General features: G+C 38.8%; 1 protein-coding gene across 1 annotated transcript in view; it reads right to left on the reverse strand.

The window, feature by feature from the left end:
• Positions 1 to 18,161, reverse strand: part of COL19A1 (collagen type XIX alpha 1 chain) — a gene marked incomplete at its 3' end in the record, with an annotated part of 351,347 nt that extends 333,186 nt beyond the window's left edge. The window contains exons 1-3 of the mRNA XM_082855784.1: positions 18,041 to 18,161; positions 4,903 to 4,977; positions 3,952 to 4,051 (exon numbers count right to left, since the gene is read on the reverse strand). Coding sequence (XP_082711910.1) covers positions 3,952 to 4,051; positions 4,903 to 4,977; positions 18,041 to 18,131 — 266 coding nt within the window. The 5' untranslated portion in view covers positions 18,132 to 18,161. The remainder of the gene's footprint in view (positions 1 to 3,951; positions 4,052 to 4,902; positions 4,978 to 18,040) is intronic.
• Positions 18,162 to 18,395: the final 234 nt, after the last annotated feature.

Here is an 18,395-nt window from a genome sequence, read left to right on the forward strand (position 1 = left end):
AATGATGGAACATAATTAGAAGTATATTACCAAGATCTCTAAAAATGAACTTGTAATTCTACTTTGAAAAAATCAATCTTATGAATTTTTTGGGCTCAACAAGTGTTTACTGAATGAACGGACACGTGAAAAATAAACAAAGGAGGTGATGAGTAAGTGGTGAGTCTTAACTGGCCTCTCTAGCCAGAAAAACAGAGGAAACAACTTTCCTGTATATTGTAGTGTTATTTATAATAATAAAAAGCTGAAGGTAGTGTGAAGGTCCATGTAGAAAAGGCGTGCCCACGGGGTGAATCATTTAACAGGAGCGAAGACCAGGGCTGATGATGCTGTGATACACACAACAGCTTTCCCCATACTTAGGAATATTTCCAAGGGAACTGTTAAGGTCCAGAGAACTTTAAAATCTCCTAAAAAACGCTATATATCTTCTAAATATTTAGAAGGATTGCTGAGGATTATTATGTATTACAAAACACAAATGAAAAGGGCTTCTACCAGCTTTTTTCTTCCATGTAAAGCCATGAAACTAAAGAGCTCTTTGCTTCCAGAAAGCAACCACCAATTTAATGAAAGGGACAGAGAGACGACTCCTCTTCACTGGAGATTTATTTGTTTGTAACAAAAGCAAAGAGGACCATAGCTATCAGCTATGCCACTGTTTCTAGCTACACTATCCAAGCTCATAAAATCTTAGTAATCTGTGTTGATTATTTTTTCACACATAGTCTCATTTCCCCCCATTCTTGGGAACTGCTGCAGCTGCAAAAGCCACCCAGTCACAGGTGTCATCCTAAATCAGAGAGGCTACAGACTAGACTACAGACTACAGCCCTCCCTTCCCCCCTCTTTTCACGAATGGGCCATAGCACTCCAATCTGCTGAACTCAACAGGGCCTCAGAAGCCTTCTCAACACAGTATTCCAGATAGACATAGAACCTGAGAGATAAGCCTCTTTACCGTCCTTGAATTCAATAATAAATCAGGAATTCACTTTTCTGTGACATTTTAAATTTATATTTTCAACTACTAACACATTTTTATTTAAAAACATGTTTATATACAAGCAGCCAATGAAACATAAGAATTATGTTATACCAAGAAAATAAGGCGCTCTGTACCATTTGCATGTTCTGTATATGTTTTCTGTCAAAACTTCACCATTTTGCCCTGATAATTGCCAAAAGACAATTTAAAGATAATCAGAGTATGATCACCTGGGATATTGCTTTCAATCTGTAGAGAAATAATTATTTCTTTCACATAACCAGAGATACTTGTAGATATGTGAAGCTGAGAAAATTTCCTCTAAAATGATGCTAGAAAATTCTAGAAAACTGGGTAGCATGCCACCCAGAATCTTTGAAAGCACCCAGATACTTACCATTTGCTATCCTAAGGAATACTAAAGAATGGACATGAAGAGAAAAGAAAACCAAACATAGAAACCTTGTCAGATGTTCCCTGAGCCTGTGCCACCCTTTTGGGTACAACAGTGTTTATCTGAAGGACCCTTGCAAGAGCTGCCTTTGGGTCCTCACAGTAAGCCAGGCTCAAGGCACTAAGTGGGTACCTGACCAACAACTCATGAGATCTCTCCCCTCGTAACCCTCACCTGGAAGATGGCAGAACAATAAGAGCAAGCTCAGGCACAGAAAGAGTCCCAATTTCCATGTAAACTAGCATCTGCCTCTTCCCATGCTGATTCTGCAAGATGGCTCATTTACAAATATATAAATAGCTGCAACTTTACTCCAGTCTCATTGAAAAATCAGAACGGCATCATGTGAGAGAAGCATCCTAGCATCCTTGGCTCACGGAGCGAAATGTAAGTGGAGCTGGGCCAAGCTACTTGACACTCGCTAGTCAGCTTAACCAGGTGCCCTCCAGTTTCCTGCAGTGGAGGGACCGGGTTCTGCTGGCAGAGCCTGAGACTTCATGCACATCAATTGCCCAGCAGTCGCACCGTGATTTAGAGCCAGAGGTCGGAAAATAAATTTCAAGTAGCACCTAATATTTATTATCACACATATTCAAAAGAGAATGGCAATGTCTAAATGTGGCAGGAAGTTTTCCAATGTAGCTACTTAAAATTCGCTACGTCTTCTTACACACAGGCTCAATGAATTTTCAAAGATTGTCTCTCCAGTACTCTGGCCACGTGGCCAGACTTAGAGGGGTTTAAATCATCAGGAAAAGGGCAAGAGAGAAAATGCATTTTAATTTTTGGAAGAGAATTTATTGCCTTGCTTAAATTCATTAATTAAAGTTATCTACTGGTAGTTAAGAAACATCTAAACCAATATATATGAAATATAGATGAGATATATATTGACTTTTCTTTGCTGCATATGAATACCCACATAGGAAGCTGTCAAGCCCTGAGGGTTTAATGCCTGCATGTGAAGCCACCTTCAGGCTTAAGACGCCCACAATAGCATAGATCTGTACAGTGACATCTGCTGAAGTTCTCCACCAGACAAATCACCCATTACATCCCCTGGTATCAAATTACCCTCTTCCTTAGCCCTCTGATTTCTTACCAATTAATGAGCAGTTTACTGTTTTTAGATTTTATTTTGCGGTACGCGGGCCTCTCGCTGTTGTGGCCTCTCCCGTTGCGGAGCACAGGCTCCGGACGCACAGGCTCAGTGGCCATGGCTCACGGGCCCAGCCGCTCCGCGGCATGTGGGATCTTCCCGGACCGGGGCACGAACCCGCGTCCCCCGCATCGGCAGGCGGACTCTCAACCACTGCGCCACCAGGGAAGCCCCCAAACAGAATCTGATGCTTTATTCATTGCAGTGTATTCACACCCTGAAATGTTCATCTTGGACTCAAAGGCTGAATATCAGGACCATATATGCTATATTTGCCTTCCTGATGACTCAAGCTTTCTGAATTACTATTGATCCATCCTCCAATTACATATAGCCAACCATATGGGGAATTATTATTGCCTTGTATAATTGCTGACAAATTGTCAGTATTTAAATGGCAAGTCATTCTTTTTAATCTCATATTTATCAGAAGAAGAAGTATAGTAAAGATAACAAACCAACAATTAAAAAAAAACCCTTCAGTAAATTCATTTTGAAATGAAATGAGTAACAAGACCAAAAAAGAAGGCTTTTCTTTACTATATACTCTACACAATATATAAAGTGAATATACAGTAAGGGCTACGTTCTTTTATTTTAATTTACCATGGAGCTTATCTATATGCATGAAGCATGTAGAAATAAATATAATAAATATCACTCTTTTGTCTCTAAGTCTACATTGTGTCTTTGTTTAAAATTCACATTTTAAAATCTAATTTTGGTTATGTCTATTTAAACATAAATAATATTTCTTCAAAAACAAATTTACTTACTATTCTCTAAAGATTATGCCGCTATCGATACATGTAAATTTACGCTATAGAACAAGATCAGTTTGTAAAGATTACTAAAAACCACAAATAATCAAACAACACATTTACCACAGCATTCAAGTGATTGTGTTACTGTCGACAAGACTTTTTATTTTTAAACAAATTATTTGGAATCTCTTTAGAAAGTAGTTTATGTTGTATTATTAAAATGTAAAGAAAGGGCTTCCCTGGTAGTGCAGTGGTTAAGAATCCACCTGCCAATGCAGGGGACATGGGTTTGATCCCTGGCCCAGGAAGATCTCACGTGCCGCGGAGCAACTAAGCCCGTGTGCCACAACTACTGAGCCTGCGAGCCACAACTACTGAAGCTCGCGCACCTAGAGCCTGTGCTCCGCAACAAGAGAAGGCACCGCAGTGAGAAGCCTGCGCACCGCATCGAAGAGTAGCCCCCGCTCACCGCAACTAGAGAAAGCCCGCGCCCAGCAACGAAGACCCAACACAGCCAAAAATAAATAAATTAAATAAAAATAAATAAATTTTTTAAAAAGTAAAGAAAAATTATTACTTTACTTACATGGTGTCTCTAATAAGACGTGAACTTCCCAATTTGATACAAGTTTTATCACCTTCACAAAACACACGTCTCAGAGAAAAGCGCTCTCCTAGGTCAAAACCTGTGGAATGTGACAAATGATTTAATCCAGCAGTTTTATTAAATTTAGTAAATTCACAGAGTTACCAACTTTTAAATAGGATTTTTTGTAGTCCTTATCTGTAGACTGACTTATTTCAAGTTAAATCTGCTCTTTATGGGATCAGCAAAATTTCTTGATTTCTTTTCCCTCTGTTTAGGATATAGGAGGATGAAATATATGTCACAAGATTCAAGTATTATTTTTCTTTAACCTAGGAATTATTCTAAATAAGTAAGCAGAGTAGTTTATTGTAGCAGCTCTGATAGCTAAAGACAGAAAATTAGTTAAGTAAAAAATACTACAGCCATTCAATTGAAATCCAAGCAGTCTTTTAAAAGAAATTGTGCTTTAGAAAAATATATGTTGATGTGGGGAAATGCTCGGATTTCAAATGCAGTATATGTATTATGATTACGTGTGCATATATGGGTGGGGGAAGGGTGGAGAGAGAAAACGGAGGATGAAGGGAAAAAAGAGAAAGAGAAAGATAAGAATGTTACAAAAAGGGAATCATGACTGTATTTGGGTAGTGAGATCTTCTTTCTCATACATTTTCTTTTCTTTTTTTCAAACTTTCTACAATGGATACAACTTTTAAAATTTTAAATAACTTTTGTTCTCCGAGAGGTTGAGTTGTTGGGGGTCCTAGGTTAAATGATGTAGAATTCTGCGCTCAGAAATTTTTGTACAACATTTGACTTCTTTGCTTTTAATTTTTTAGTATTGGTGTTATCTTAAATTACAATGTGAAGGAGTCACCTACAATACACTACGTGTTTGGTGATAATTTTACACAAAAATGTTTCTTTGTGAAGAACTGTAATGCTTACCTGAAACTTCAGCTTTATCTCTGTAGTCTGTTGTAAACTGGTGTCCCTCTTTCCTCAGTATAGGACATTGTTTCTCTATTAAAACAACAAAAAAAAGGTATTGAGAATTTTCATTACATTGTCTATCATTTTTTTCAAATAAATTTGAATCATACAATACAATCGGAAATGTAAGATAAAATGGAAAGAAATTAAACCACTCTATTAAATTCCTTTTATTTATTTATTTTTTTTAGATGTTGGGGGTAGGAGTTTTTATTAATTAATTAATTTATTTTTGCTGTGTTGGGTCTTTGCTTCTGTGCGAGGGCTTTCTCTAGTTGTGGCAAGCAGGGGCCACTCTTCATTGCAGTGCACGAGCCTCTCACTATCGCGGCCTCTCTTGTTGAGAAGCACAGGCTCCAGACACGCAGGCTCAGTAGTTGTGGCTCACGGGCCTAGTTGCTCCGTGGCATGTGGGATCCTCGCAGACCAGGGCTCGAACCCGTGTCCCCTGCATTAGCAGGCAGATTCTCAACCACTGCGCCACCAGGGAAGCCCAATTAAATTCCTTTCAAATAAGGATAAGAGTATTACCCACCTCACAGTGTGTTCGTGAGGAATACGTGTGGTTATGTATGTGAAGTCCCTGGTACACAGGGAACGCTTGTCAGTGTTAGCTACTATTTGCTCTAATGTTCTAATTGTCGCTCTATACTCGACATTAGGAAATTAGCTAGCTTTAATATCGTTAAGTTTTCATATTCAAAGTATATTCTAATGTTAGAAGAAGTGACCTACTACTATTTTCACACACCTTGGATCCAGGTTTAGGTATTAGTGATATTAAACTTTAGAACAGGAGGAGACTGCATGGGACTAAATGTACCCCTCCCTAAATTCATATGCTGAGGTCTTAATCCCCAGTGTGGTGCTATCTGGAGATGGGGCTTTTGGGAGGGAGTCAGGTTTGGATGAGGCCCTAGGGGTGGAGCCCTGGTGATGGGATGGATGTCCTTACAAGAGGGTAGAGGAACAGGGACTCTTTCTCTCTCTCTCTGCCTTGTGAGGAAACCAGGAAGAGGGTTCTCATCAGAACTTGGTCAGGCTGGCAGCCTGAGCTCGGACTTCTTAGCCTCCAGAACTGTGTGACATAAACGTCTGTAGTTTAAGCCTCCAGGCCTATGGTATTCTTGTTAGAGCAGCCTGAACTAAGTTATTAAACTAAAACTAAAAAGCAAAAGCAAAGCCCTCTGCCATACCAAAGTGGCCTATAATGAAAAATAAATGAGATAGAAATCATTGAGAAAGTATTAATTATATGCTAATGCTAATTAACGCTGTTCAAAGAAATAAAAGATAAAGTCTGCCTCCACTTACGGTGAATTTACATACTCACCGCACCACAACACAGTAATATAGTAATGTACATACATACACTAATTTCTTATTATCTGGGGTTTGTTTAAATTTAATTCAGGCTAGATTCTAGGAAATTAATAGCCAATCCAGACAGTATTGCAGCTAGTTTTTATAATATGCCAACTGGACAAGTGGACAGTTCTTAAGCTAAATTGATGAACTATTTTGGCATCATACAGTCACAACCTTAATTTTCTAAAATGTCTAAAATTCATGTTTGGGTATAATGACCTCAAAGTTTTTATGACAGAGAGGAGATAAACTGCTGAAAACCACACTGATTTCCTGCTCTATGGGAAGTGGAAACCATCAGTTCTCCTGGTCAACTGCTCAGCCTTTCAGCCCTTCATTTAACAAATGTGTCAAAGACTTCAAGGGTGATGACAGGGCATCAGCTTAATATATTTAACCAGAAGAATAAATCGGATTATAAATAGTGCTACCACTTAGATTTAAAAGCTGCAATCCACACAATTAAAATATATAGCACTGAATATTTTAAAGATTACTTAGTTACTCTGGAAATTCCTGTCTCAGAGATCTTAACATGATTGCAGGTCCTAAATAATAATAAAATCGGGTCTTTTGTAAACACTACCCATTTTTTGAGAAAATTGAAATCATACCCATTTTTTATCTGAGTTCATCATCATGTTTATAAAAACCAAGATCTCTGCACTGAAAACTAGAGAATGTTGCAGAGAGAAATTAAAGTCCTAAATGACTGAGTGGATTAAGCAAGTATTTAGACTGGAAGACTCGGTATTCTTAAGATGTCAATTCTCAATTTTATATATAGACGTAGTGCAATAACAAATAAAATCCCAAGAGGTTCTGTGTGTGTGTGTGTGTGTGTGTGTGTGTGTGTGTGTGTGTGTGTCTGTGTCTGTGTCTTTGAAAACTGACAAGCTGATTCTTAAATTTAAGGTGAACTCCAAAAATACTAGAACAGCTAAGGCAAAACTGAAGAAGAGCAAGCCTGAGAACATGTACTATTGACACCAGGGATTTTTATAACATGATTTTGGTGCACATATAAATAGATTAATTGGACAGAGAGTCCAAACACAGACCTGTGCACATGTGGTCGGTCTCCTTATTTACCACAAAAGGGCCACTGCAATTCGATGGGAAAAGGATGGTCTTTTCAGTCAGTGATTCTGCATCAACTGAATGTCCATGTAGAAAAACACTGGACTGTGACCCTTACCTCAAACCATGCAAAGAAATTAATTAGAGATGATCTTAGACCTAAACATGAAACGTAAAACAATAACGAACTACAGAAAAACGTAAAATCTTCCTGAACTGAGGGTAGCAAGTATTTCTTGATAGGGACACAGAAAACATGAAAGGTTGATAAACTGGACTTCATTAAAATCTTAATAATCACAAGACAACATTAAAAGAGTGAAAAGGCTAGCCACAGACTATTACAATACGTATATCCAACCAAGCATCATATCCAGAACATACAAAGAATTCTCACAAATCAACAGGGAAAAGATTGAAAACCCTATTTTGAAAATGTGCCAGGGCTTCCCTGGTGGCGCAGTGGTTGAGAGTCCGCCTGCCGATGCAGGGGACACGGGTTCGTGCCCCGGTCCGGGAAGATTCCACATGCCGCAGAGCGGCTGGGCCCGTGAGCCATGGCTGCTGAGCCTGCGCGTCTGGAGCCTGTGCTCCACAACGGGATAGGCCACAGCAGTGAGAGGCCCGCGTACCACCAAAAAAATAAATAAATAAATAAAAAAGAAAATGTGCCAAAAAACTAAGCACTTCACAAAAGAAAATATCCAAAATGCCAACCCGCATATGAAATAGTGCTTAACATCATTAGTGATCAGGGGAATGCATAGTAAAACCACAATGATATACCACTAAATGGCTAAAAATTAAAGAACTGACAGCATCAAATACTGTTAAGGCTGTGGAGCAAAAGGAAGGCTCGTCTACGTTGCTCGTGGGGGTGAACAGTGCAACCACTTTAGAAAATTGTTTGGCAGCGTTTCCGAAAGCTAAATATTCATGAACTCTATAACCTGGAAATTCAATGACCCAAGAGAAATGAGTACAAAAATGGTGTAAATGGCTCTTTTAGAAGAGAATATTCCTCGCAGCATAACTCATAATAATCCAAAACTGGAAACAACCCAAATGTCCATTGACAAGAGGATAAATGAACAAATTGTGGTAAATACAATAAAAAAGTATAGAAAAAAGAATAAACTACTGCTACATGCAATGACCTGGATGAATCTCAGAGATACAGTGGTAAGTGGAAAAGAATACCGTTCCCCAAAGAACACAAACTGCAGAATTCCATTTATGTGAAGCTCAAGAGATTGCATGACTGATCTATGTCAGAATACTGATGGGCTTGGCAGGGGGGTCAACTGGGATAGTTACAGGAAAGCCTTCTGGGGTCATGGAAAGTTCTATATTTGGATCTGAGTGGCAATTTCACAGATGTGTAAATACATATGCAAAAATTCATTACACTGTGCACCTAAGATCTGTGGACCCCGGTGTGTGTCATACAAAACAGCATGTCTGTGAGAAAACACTTTAAGCTCAAAATAATTTTTGCAAAACACCAAAACTGTGATCAAATTTTTACAATGACTTTGCATAACTATATGACTGTAGAAAATGAGGTTAACTTTAAATTCTTCACAACATATATAGGGAAACCCCAATAGATGATTGGCAAAGCAAATATCCAGACTGTGGAAGGAACTTCCTACTGTGACACTTCGGTAATGAGTGGAAGCTATGTTAGCTTATTGCCAAGTTGGAAACAGTATATATCTTATTTAAATTCTTCTGAGGATCTAATGAATATATGATGATGTCAAAGTAATAAACCTGTCACTTTGAAGTGAAGAAAATTGAACATTTCCAGCAATATTTATGAAAGTATTTCTTCACTAAAGTCTTTAGTTTATGAAAATCAAATACAGCTTTGTATCTCTAGAATATGTGCTCTGTTATGAAAAGCTGAACAAAACAAATGAAAACTAAATGTTAATTTAAGTGAAGTAAGTCAAAGACAAATATCATGATATCACTTTATATGTGGAATCTAAGAAATGATACAAATGAACTTATTTACAAAACAGAAATAGACTCACAGACATAGAAAACGAACTTACGGTTACCAACGGGGAAACGGGGGAAGGGATAAATTAGAAGTTTGGGATTAACATATACACACTACTATATATATAACAGGTAAACAACAAGAACCTACTATATAGCACAGGGAGCTATACTCAATGTCTTGTAATAACCTATAATGGAAAAGAATCTGAAGAAGAATATATGTATATATTCAATTTTAACTCAATTTTATTCGACTTCAATTTAAAGTTAAAAAAAACAACTAAATGTTAATTCTTTGGGGGAAGACTCAAGGCACAAGAAGCTGAATGCATGAGTCTCATGGTCCACTGCATAAAAATGGCAACACAGGAGAAGTGGCTATTAAAAGTTGGATATGTTAATTTCTTTAAGCATTGGCACTTGCATTTTAACATAAAGCAAAGCATACTTTTTGCGTAAATGTGCGTGCTATCTTGAAGAACTACTGATAAGACCCAAATATCCAAGCATCCTGTCAGGTAGTCAGGAGAATCCCGGCAGCAGTGTCATTTCAAAGGCTCTTGGGAACCTTTCAAAAGTAATTACTAAAATTTCACCACAAAAGATGCACTATTTAGGGGCCCTTAATCAACAGACCTTTTGAAACATAAATGCAGAAGTTTTTGACAAATTCATGCTAAGATGCTGTCAGTGATTTTCAGACCCACTTTCCTCCTGACTTAGCTTGAAGGATCTGGGCAGCTTATAGGGTTGGAAGGATATTGAAAGGGGGTAAAGGAACCAGAAAAGAAGACAACTAGGTCAGATTTGGGGAAGATTTTATCTAGATTATCTACAAAAAATTACATACATTTTACAAATGTGTGTAATTACATACATTTTACCCTTCTCTCCCTCTAAAAATTAGAAACCTGATGACCTACGAACAAATCATTCAAGAGAACTTATGTGATTTCCCCCCAGATCACATAGTAACTCAATGGCAAAGCTGAAATAAAATTCGTTTCCCATAGTCCAGCTTTTTTCTCTATACTGAACATCCATCTCAAAAACATGTTCTAGGGCTTCCCTGGTGGCGCAGTGGTTGAGAGTCTGCCTGCCGATGCAGGGGACGCAGGTTCGTGCCCCGGTCCGGGAAGATCCCACATGCCGCAGAGCAGCTGGGCCTGTGAGCCATGGCCGCTGAGCCTGCGTGTCCGGAGCCTGTGCTCCGCCACGGGAGAGGCCACAGCAGTGAGAGGCCCGCATACCATCCCCCCAAAAAAATGTTCTAAACAAAATAATAGAGTACCTATGATACTCTCTTCATTCGTTAGTGGAAATATACTTTGTCCCCACTCTCAGTTTGAAACACATGCTTAAAAAAAATCACTTGTTCCCTTAATCTCTAAATCCTCATGCTTGTTTTCACCTGCTGACTGGGCCTCCTATTGTATTGTTAAGCCTTCTAGTCTGGAGATTAGATCACATGTCTTTTAAAACATACTTTTCCTATCATTGTTCTGGTCTTTCTATGCCCACTCATATGTAGAAGTCTTCAGTTTAATGACGGGAGTCATGTTCAATTCCTTCTTTCTCCTCTCAAATAGCTAAAAAGCCCAGAACGGTTAAATCCATTCTTTTAACTTTCCATTTTTTCCCTGCTGATTGAATACCTAAAAGATGTGTGTATTTTGCTGGTGCTCATACAGAAAACGCACCAGTCACTCTCTGTGGCCCCAGAGGCCTCTGGCCTTAGGAGAAACCAGGAGTGAAGTCATTCCTTGTGCACCACAAAGACAAGGGGAAAAGTCAAAATTAGAGGCATCCTGAAAAATAAATGTATACATGTTCTATTACACCTTTACAATTTGTAGAGGGTTCTTAGCATTACTTAAGCTATTAATATACCACTTTACTGATTGCAAAGAAAGGAAATATATCATTTGTCTAGTGGATATATACTTTATATTTTAACTTTGCTAAGTGTACATGTTTCCACACATTTGTACTTAAATGTATCATGAATAACTCCTATTACAGTATTAAACTACCTGTGAATTAAGGCTTGTTGAGAGGTCTTTAGGGAAGATATGTGACTGAAAGATATAAATTCAGAAGCCTACCCGTTGGTACTCCTAGAGAGCAAGGTTTTAGCATCTCCCAAGAGGCCTCACAGGGCAGTGTCTGCTGCTCTGGTGAATTTTACCAGAGTCCAAGGTCTAGCCTTTGAGCTTGCAGGCTCAGAAATCAGCTGCTGACAACACATAAAGTACAGATGCATTTCTGAGGGGCACGTGCCCTTCTCCTCACTCACTGGACTCCAGTCTCCCTCTCTGTCTCGTTTCTCCTACACGCTGAGCACGCCCCTGCCTCGGGGCCTTGGCATGTGCTTCTTTCCAGGTGATCACGTGCTTCACTCTCTCACTACCTTCCTGTCTCTGCTTAACTGCCCCTCGATGAGGTCAGCCCTCCCTGACCACCCTGTAAATAATGAAACACCCTCTCCTCCCTTCATACCATGTACGATTGCCAAATACAGCAAATAAAAACACAGGTGCCCAATGAAATTTGAATGTCAGATAAAGAACAAAAATATTTTTAGTATACGTATTTCTGATGCAATATTTGGAGCATACTTATACTAAAATGTTTTCATTATTTGTCCCACTTCAAACTTAACTGGGTGGCCAGTATTTCATCTGGCACCCTCACCCACATGCTCATACTCTTGGAGGCCAGGTAGGGTGGTAACTTAAAGAGGTGACACTGAAGATGGACAAGGGGGAAGGAACTGAGACACAAGAATGGACAGGATGAGGACTTAGCTGGTGGCGCGGTGGTTAAGAATCTGCCTGCCAATGCAGGGGACACAGGTTCGAGCCCTGGGAAGATCCCATGTGCCACGGAGCAACTAAGCCCGTGCACCACAACTACTGAGCCTGCGCGCTACAGCCCGCGAGCCACAACTACAGAGCCTATGCGCCACAACTACTGAAGCCCGCATGCCTAGAGTCCGTGCTCCGCAACAAGAGAAGCCACCACAGTGAGAAGCCCACGCACCGCAACGAAGAGCAGCCCCCACTCACCGCAACTAGAGAAAGCCCGCGCACAGCAACAAAGACCCAACACAGCCAAAAATAAATAAATTTTAAAAAATTTTCTTGTAAAAAAAAAAGAATCAACAGGACGTGATAACAGACTGAACGTAGGGAGGAGGGGGAGATGCCTTGCTCAGCTGGGTAACAGGTGAGTTTACTGAAATGAATGCCACTAGAGGAAGAAAAGGAATTGTGACAAGGACTGAATTCAGCTGCGGTGGAAAAGCCACGGAGTTAGAAATGTCAAGTTCAAGGTGCCATTAGGAAATATGGGTATGGAACACAAAAGAGGGGCGGGCTGTGAGGTAAATTTGGGAGTGACTGACATACAAACCATACTTAAAGCCACAGGGATGGATGGCATTACACAGGAGGTAAGGCCAGAAGGGAGGAAGGGCAACAGCTATCTCCTGAGAAATTGCAATATTTCTCTCTCTTGTCCATTTCACCTGCTTTATTTTTTCTATTTCTTCATATCCTCTGGAGTCCACATAACATATTATGGAATTATTATTACCTGTAAAATCACAGTTAAATCTGCCAAGTTTCACAGGCGTTCTATTTATCACTCTTTTTTTTATTGAGGTATATTTGATATACAATATTATATGTTTCAGGTGTACAACATAGTGATTCAAAAATTTTAGAGGTTATACTCCATTTATAGTTATTATAAAATGTTGGCTGTATTTCCTGTATTGTACAGTATATCCTTGTGGTTTATTTATTTTATACATAATAATTTGTATCTCTTAATCCCCTACCCCTATCCTGCCCCTCCTTCCCTCTCCCCACTGGTAACTACTAGTTTGTTCTCTACATCTGTGAGTCTGTTTCTTTTTTGTTATATTCACTAGTTCATTTTATTTTTTAGTTCCACATATAAGTGATAACCTACAGTATTTTTCTTTCTCTGACTTATGTCACTAAGCATAACTCCCTCCAAGTCTGTCCATGTTGCTGCAAATGGCAAAATTTCATTCTTTTTCATGGCTGAGTAATTTTCCATTGTATATATACACATCTTCTTTGTCCATTCATCTGTTGATGGACACTTAGGTTGCTTCCATATCTTCGCTATTGTAAATAGTGCTGCTATGAACACTGGGGTGCATGTATCTTTTCAGATTAGTGTTTTTGTTTCTTTCGGGATATATATCCAGGAGTGGGATTGCTGGGTCATGTAGTAGTTCTAGTTTTAGTTTTGTTTTGTTTTGTTGCAGTACGCAGGCCTCTCACTGCTGTGGCCTCTCCCGTTGCGGAGCACAGGCTCCAGACGCGCAGGCTCAGCGGCCATGGCTCACGGGCCCAGCCACTCCGCGGCATGTGAGATCTTCCCAGACCGGGGCACGAACCCGTGTCCCCTGCATCGGCAGGCGGACTCTCAACCACTGCGCCACCAGGGAAGCCCTAGTTTTAGTTTTCTGAGGAACCTCCATACAGTGCTCCACAGTGACTGCACCACCAACAGTGGTTTACATTCCCACTAACAGTGCACGAGGTTCCCTTTTCTCCACATCCTCTCCAGCATTTGTTATTGGTGGTTTTCTTGATGATGGCCACTCTGACAGGTATCACTCTTGTTTTCTAACATGCATTAGGACAATTGTTTTCTTTACCTTTAGTGACAAAACTCATGACACAGCATTTGTCTCAAGAGCAGGGTTGGGGAAGTTGAAGAGCAGTAATTTACCACAGACATAGAACTAGTTTGTTTTCTTTTCATAAATGGATCAAAATAACAGCCTTTAGGTGTTTTGCTTTTTTTTTTTTAAAGGCTGACAGACTTCCCATTGACAGAGGCCTTTCATTTAATTGTTACTAGTTGCCCTGGGGACTCCTATACACTTCATACTTTGCTAATACATCTGATGAAGGATTACAGAGTATCCGAGGTTGGGAGAAAAACAATGGTTAACAACAAGAGGTTAGCACCTTGGACCAGAATATAACAAAAAAATATGGAAAAGTGACAAAACGAGAAAAAAATGGGAACACAGCTATATTAACAAAGAGGTAACGAGGGGTCACAGAACCTTCACTGCTAATTTTTTATCCAAAACTGTTCCCCCAGAGGAGTATACCAGGTTAGGAGCTATAACCTTTATTTAATAATTGTGAAGCTTTCCTGCACTTTAAAAATTTAGGAGTTACAAAGTACATTTGTCAGCAGTAGGACTCTTATCTGGTACCATACTGAACATGAGGAATTCTTCAAAACACAAAATAAAACTCTCTATATAATAGCATACTTCGGCTCTGAGTTTAAGAGTGCAGCGTGTGTCGATTAGTAAAAGCCAAATTTCAGAAGAATAGTTTTTCCTTATAATCAATAGAAAACTAGTTTAAAAGGGTGTATGTGTATAGTTTGGGGCCTAAGTTTATAATCAATTCCATCAAGACACTTAACCTGAAGTTTTACCATAAGTGAAAGGGATGACATTCTATTGTCTCGTTATTGAGTCTGGCTTTTCTTGCTGCTCTTTCTTACCTTATTTTCTGTTTTTATTACTTTTGATGATAACTCAGTACTTTTGCCTTAGAACAGATTAAGGGAAATGCATGAGACATAGGAACCATTATGAGACATAAGCTTCTATCATAGAGAAAAGTTTTAAGAAAGCAATTGAAGCAAGTTTTGAGATGATCTCTGTGATGTACGTTTATTAATACAACTCTCTTCCCCAGCCTCTTTTGACAACTAAACTGAAACGGCCACATTCAAATTGTTTATCTGCAGTGTGAAAATATGCAAACATGCCTTATGTCATAATCTCAACATAATAGTAAAACTGATGAAAGAATATGGAATAGCTAATTCTGAATAGCTTCAAGATTTTAATATTAAAGGTATTATCGAATCCCTCCATATTACTCTTGAATTCCATCCCAACTGGCCCAATATTGCAAGCAATCATTAGGCACACCATTGAGTTAAGTAAAGCAATTAAAAGACTCGATTTATCCTTCGTGTATTTAAGTTTAACAGCAGATTGTTGACAGTTTCACAGACTCCAGAGCTGAAACCCTAGCCTCTCCCTCAGATTTGTTATATTTTATTTTTAGGCTGTAATCACTTCCCTCCGGTAAATGGTTAGTGACCACAGGCACAGGTCTGCACATGAGGAAACTAAAAAGGGAACTTTGTGCTATGAATCAGACACACAAGACATGAGAATAGCCCCTGCCAGGCCCGAAATGTTATACTCTTCAATAATACTTATGACAGGGCTGTGCTGACATTTTCAATGAAAGCAAACGATACTTGCAGTTAAGCAATTTCCATGGCACGTTTAGTGTGGGCTGTTTCACAAGCATCTCCTACCAAATGCCCCGATAAAAAACAACTCTTCATTTTTTTTCTTTAGGAATTTCCCTTAGTACTTCACGTTACGTGAATCTTACTAGAGTTCCAATTAATTTGGAATTCACACTCTTAGGAAAATCTTTCAGAAAGATTAATTTGGTAGGGTAAATTGGGCTAGAATATATGCATTTCAGTCTTCCTGCATAAAATATAACCTGATTAAAGAATTGACATAGCCAAGCTACAAGAGCAAAACATTCAGGGGAATCCCAAGATGGAGAAGTTTCAGTTACGCAAGATGATCAGTACTGCACGCAAGATCTATAGCGAACAGTACTGTATTATACACATAGAAATTTGTTACCAGAGAGGAGCTCATGCTAAGTGCTCTTACCCCTCCCAAAAACGTTACTAAAGTCTAAATAAATAAACAAATGCAACCTGGTAGTGTAAGGTGCAAGACAACCAGCTAAGAAAAAATAATAATAATAAAAAGAAATAGTTAATCATCCCAAAGGTGAGTGTTCCTCTGTTTTCCGCAAACATAGGCATTAGATTCAGGTGGGGAGCTGGTTAAAGATGTAAATTACTGAATCCACCCCATGCTGTCCCGCATCATAGGAATCTTTGGGCGTGGGACTCCAGAATCAGCACCCCAGATGATTCTTGCTCACACTAAAATTGGAAAACCATTTATGTAGATCCTTCAAATCAATATCATCAGGAACATTTATTTATTACACACTAGCATGTGCCTAGAAACTGATTCATTCTCCTTTCAAACCAGAAAAGTCCTATCCCCTCTGATGAAGTAGCAAATTGCATTTCCTGCTACGTCTCTTAAAAGGAAGAGATGTAAAAAAGATTCAGAAGAGGGACTTCCCTGCTGGTCCAGTGGGTAAGACTCTGTGCTCCCCATACAGGGGGCGTGGGGCTCGATTCCTGGTCAGGGAACTAGATCCCTCATGCGTGCTGCAACTAAGAAGTCTGCGCGCGCCACAACTAAGAGCCCGCATGCTGCAACTAAGAACTGGTGTAGCCCAAATAAATAAATGTATATTTTTTTAATTCAGAAGAGTAGCAACATTATCAGAATAAACTCCCTGCCCTAGGGACTTCTTTTTGCCATGAGTCACGCCTGGCTTTTCTGAAAAAAGATTTTCCCCCCCAAAAAGTATGATAGCCACAGGATGTCATTTGTACAGTGTTAAAATATTCAAACTTTCATGTAGATTATTTTATGAAATGTAACTCCTGCCAAATTAGTAAAAAATCATAAAGACTTACAAAACACTGTGACTCAGATATGTTTTTATCTTATGAGTGCTTCAAACTCAAAAGTCTCTACTAGGGTATGTTTATACCTGTTTAGCATAAATTCTGAAAGAAACATTCAAAAGAATAAGCACAATAAGACTCATAGTCTCAGGACACGTCATCATATGTGACCAGGGTCAGAATATATCATATGTGATCCTTTGCATAGAAGGTGAGTTGAAGTTTCTCTTTGCTCAGCAAATGGCTTTTCAATCTGTCTAGTTCAACTTTGGAATGCGAAGTACATTGAGGTCAGTAACTTAACGCATACTCAATCTTCAAGAAGAGCCTTCCAAATTAGCCACCGGATCATTTTTAAAAATCAGAAGTGGAAGTGAATGTTTCAGATTGCCTTCAAGTCCTTTGGAAATATTTATGAGGTTGATAACTGAACAGTTGCAAGTAAATATTATCTATTTAGTTCAAAAAGTGCTCTCACGACTGTTAATCTTTCGTTTGCCTCATCTGAGATACTACAAAATTGATATATAATTAAACTACATTTCCTTTTCTATTTCTTATTCTGCTTTTCACTTTTCTGTAATTAACATTAGCTATGTCCTTGGTTAATCCTAACTGAAGATGGGTTTCTATACTTACAATTTGAATAACTTGAAAAACTTCATTAAAAGGGGAAAAGGAAAAATAGACACACACAGAGATGTACATACATATTTATATTTGTAATTATCAGTGAGAGAAAGAAAAGGCTATTTAGACTAATATAATATGCATATAAAAATGTAATTTTAGACATTCTCAATGTGCAATGTGAAGGTCAATGGGGAAAACAATAAATTATTATCTATTTTGTGCTAGTAGATTGAATCTATGGCCTCTTCAACCCTAATAAGATTTATTTTAATATTTTTTTAAAATAAAGACTATAAATAACATTTGGAGACTGGACAAGAGGTGGCCTGGATACCTGGCTTGTCCCTGCTCAGCACGGAAGCAGAAGCAGGAAGCAGGAGCATCGCTGCCCAGAACCAAAGCTTCCAAGAGCCAGCGGGTCTCATGGCGCCTCAAAACCATGGGATCCAGTGGCCACAGACCTGCAACAGAACAAAATATCTGAATTGAGCTTATTGCATACAGTTCCCTTCATCATTATCTCCAGAAAATCCTCGTCACCAAAGAGAACACAATAGAATTTTACAATATATATAATTATAGAATTGGATATCTGCATATACATGTAATTAGACATTATATATTAACATATACCTTATTATGCATGGAAGCCTCTGAAAGTATTTTCAGATTAGTTCCTAATTAGTTAT

Source organism: Leucopleurus acutus (assembly GCF_964270905.1).
Source record: "Leucopleurus acutus genome assembly, chromosome: 15".
NCBI classification, from domain to species: domain Eukaryota; kingdom Metazoa; phylum Chordata; class Mammalia; order Artiodactyla; family Delphinidae; genus Leucopleurus; species Leucopleurus acutus.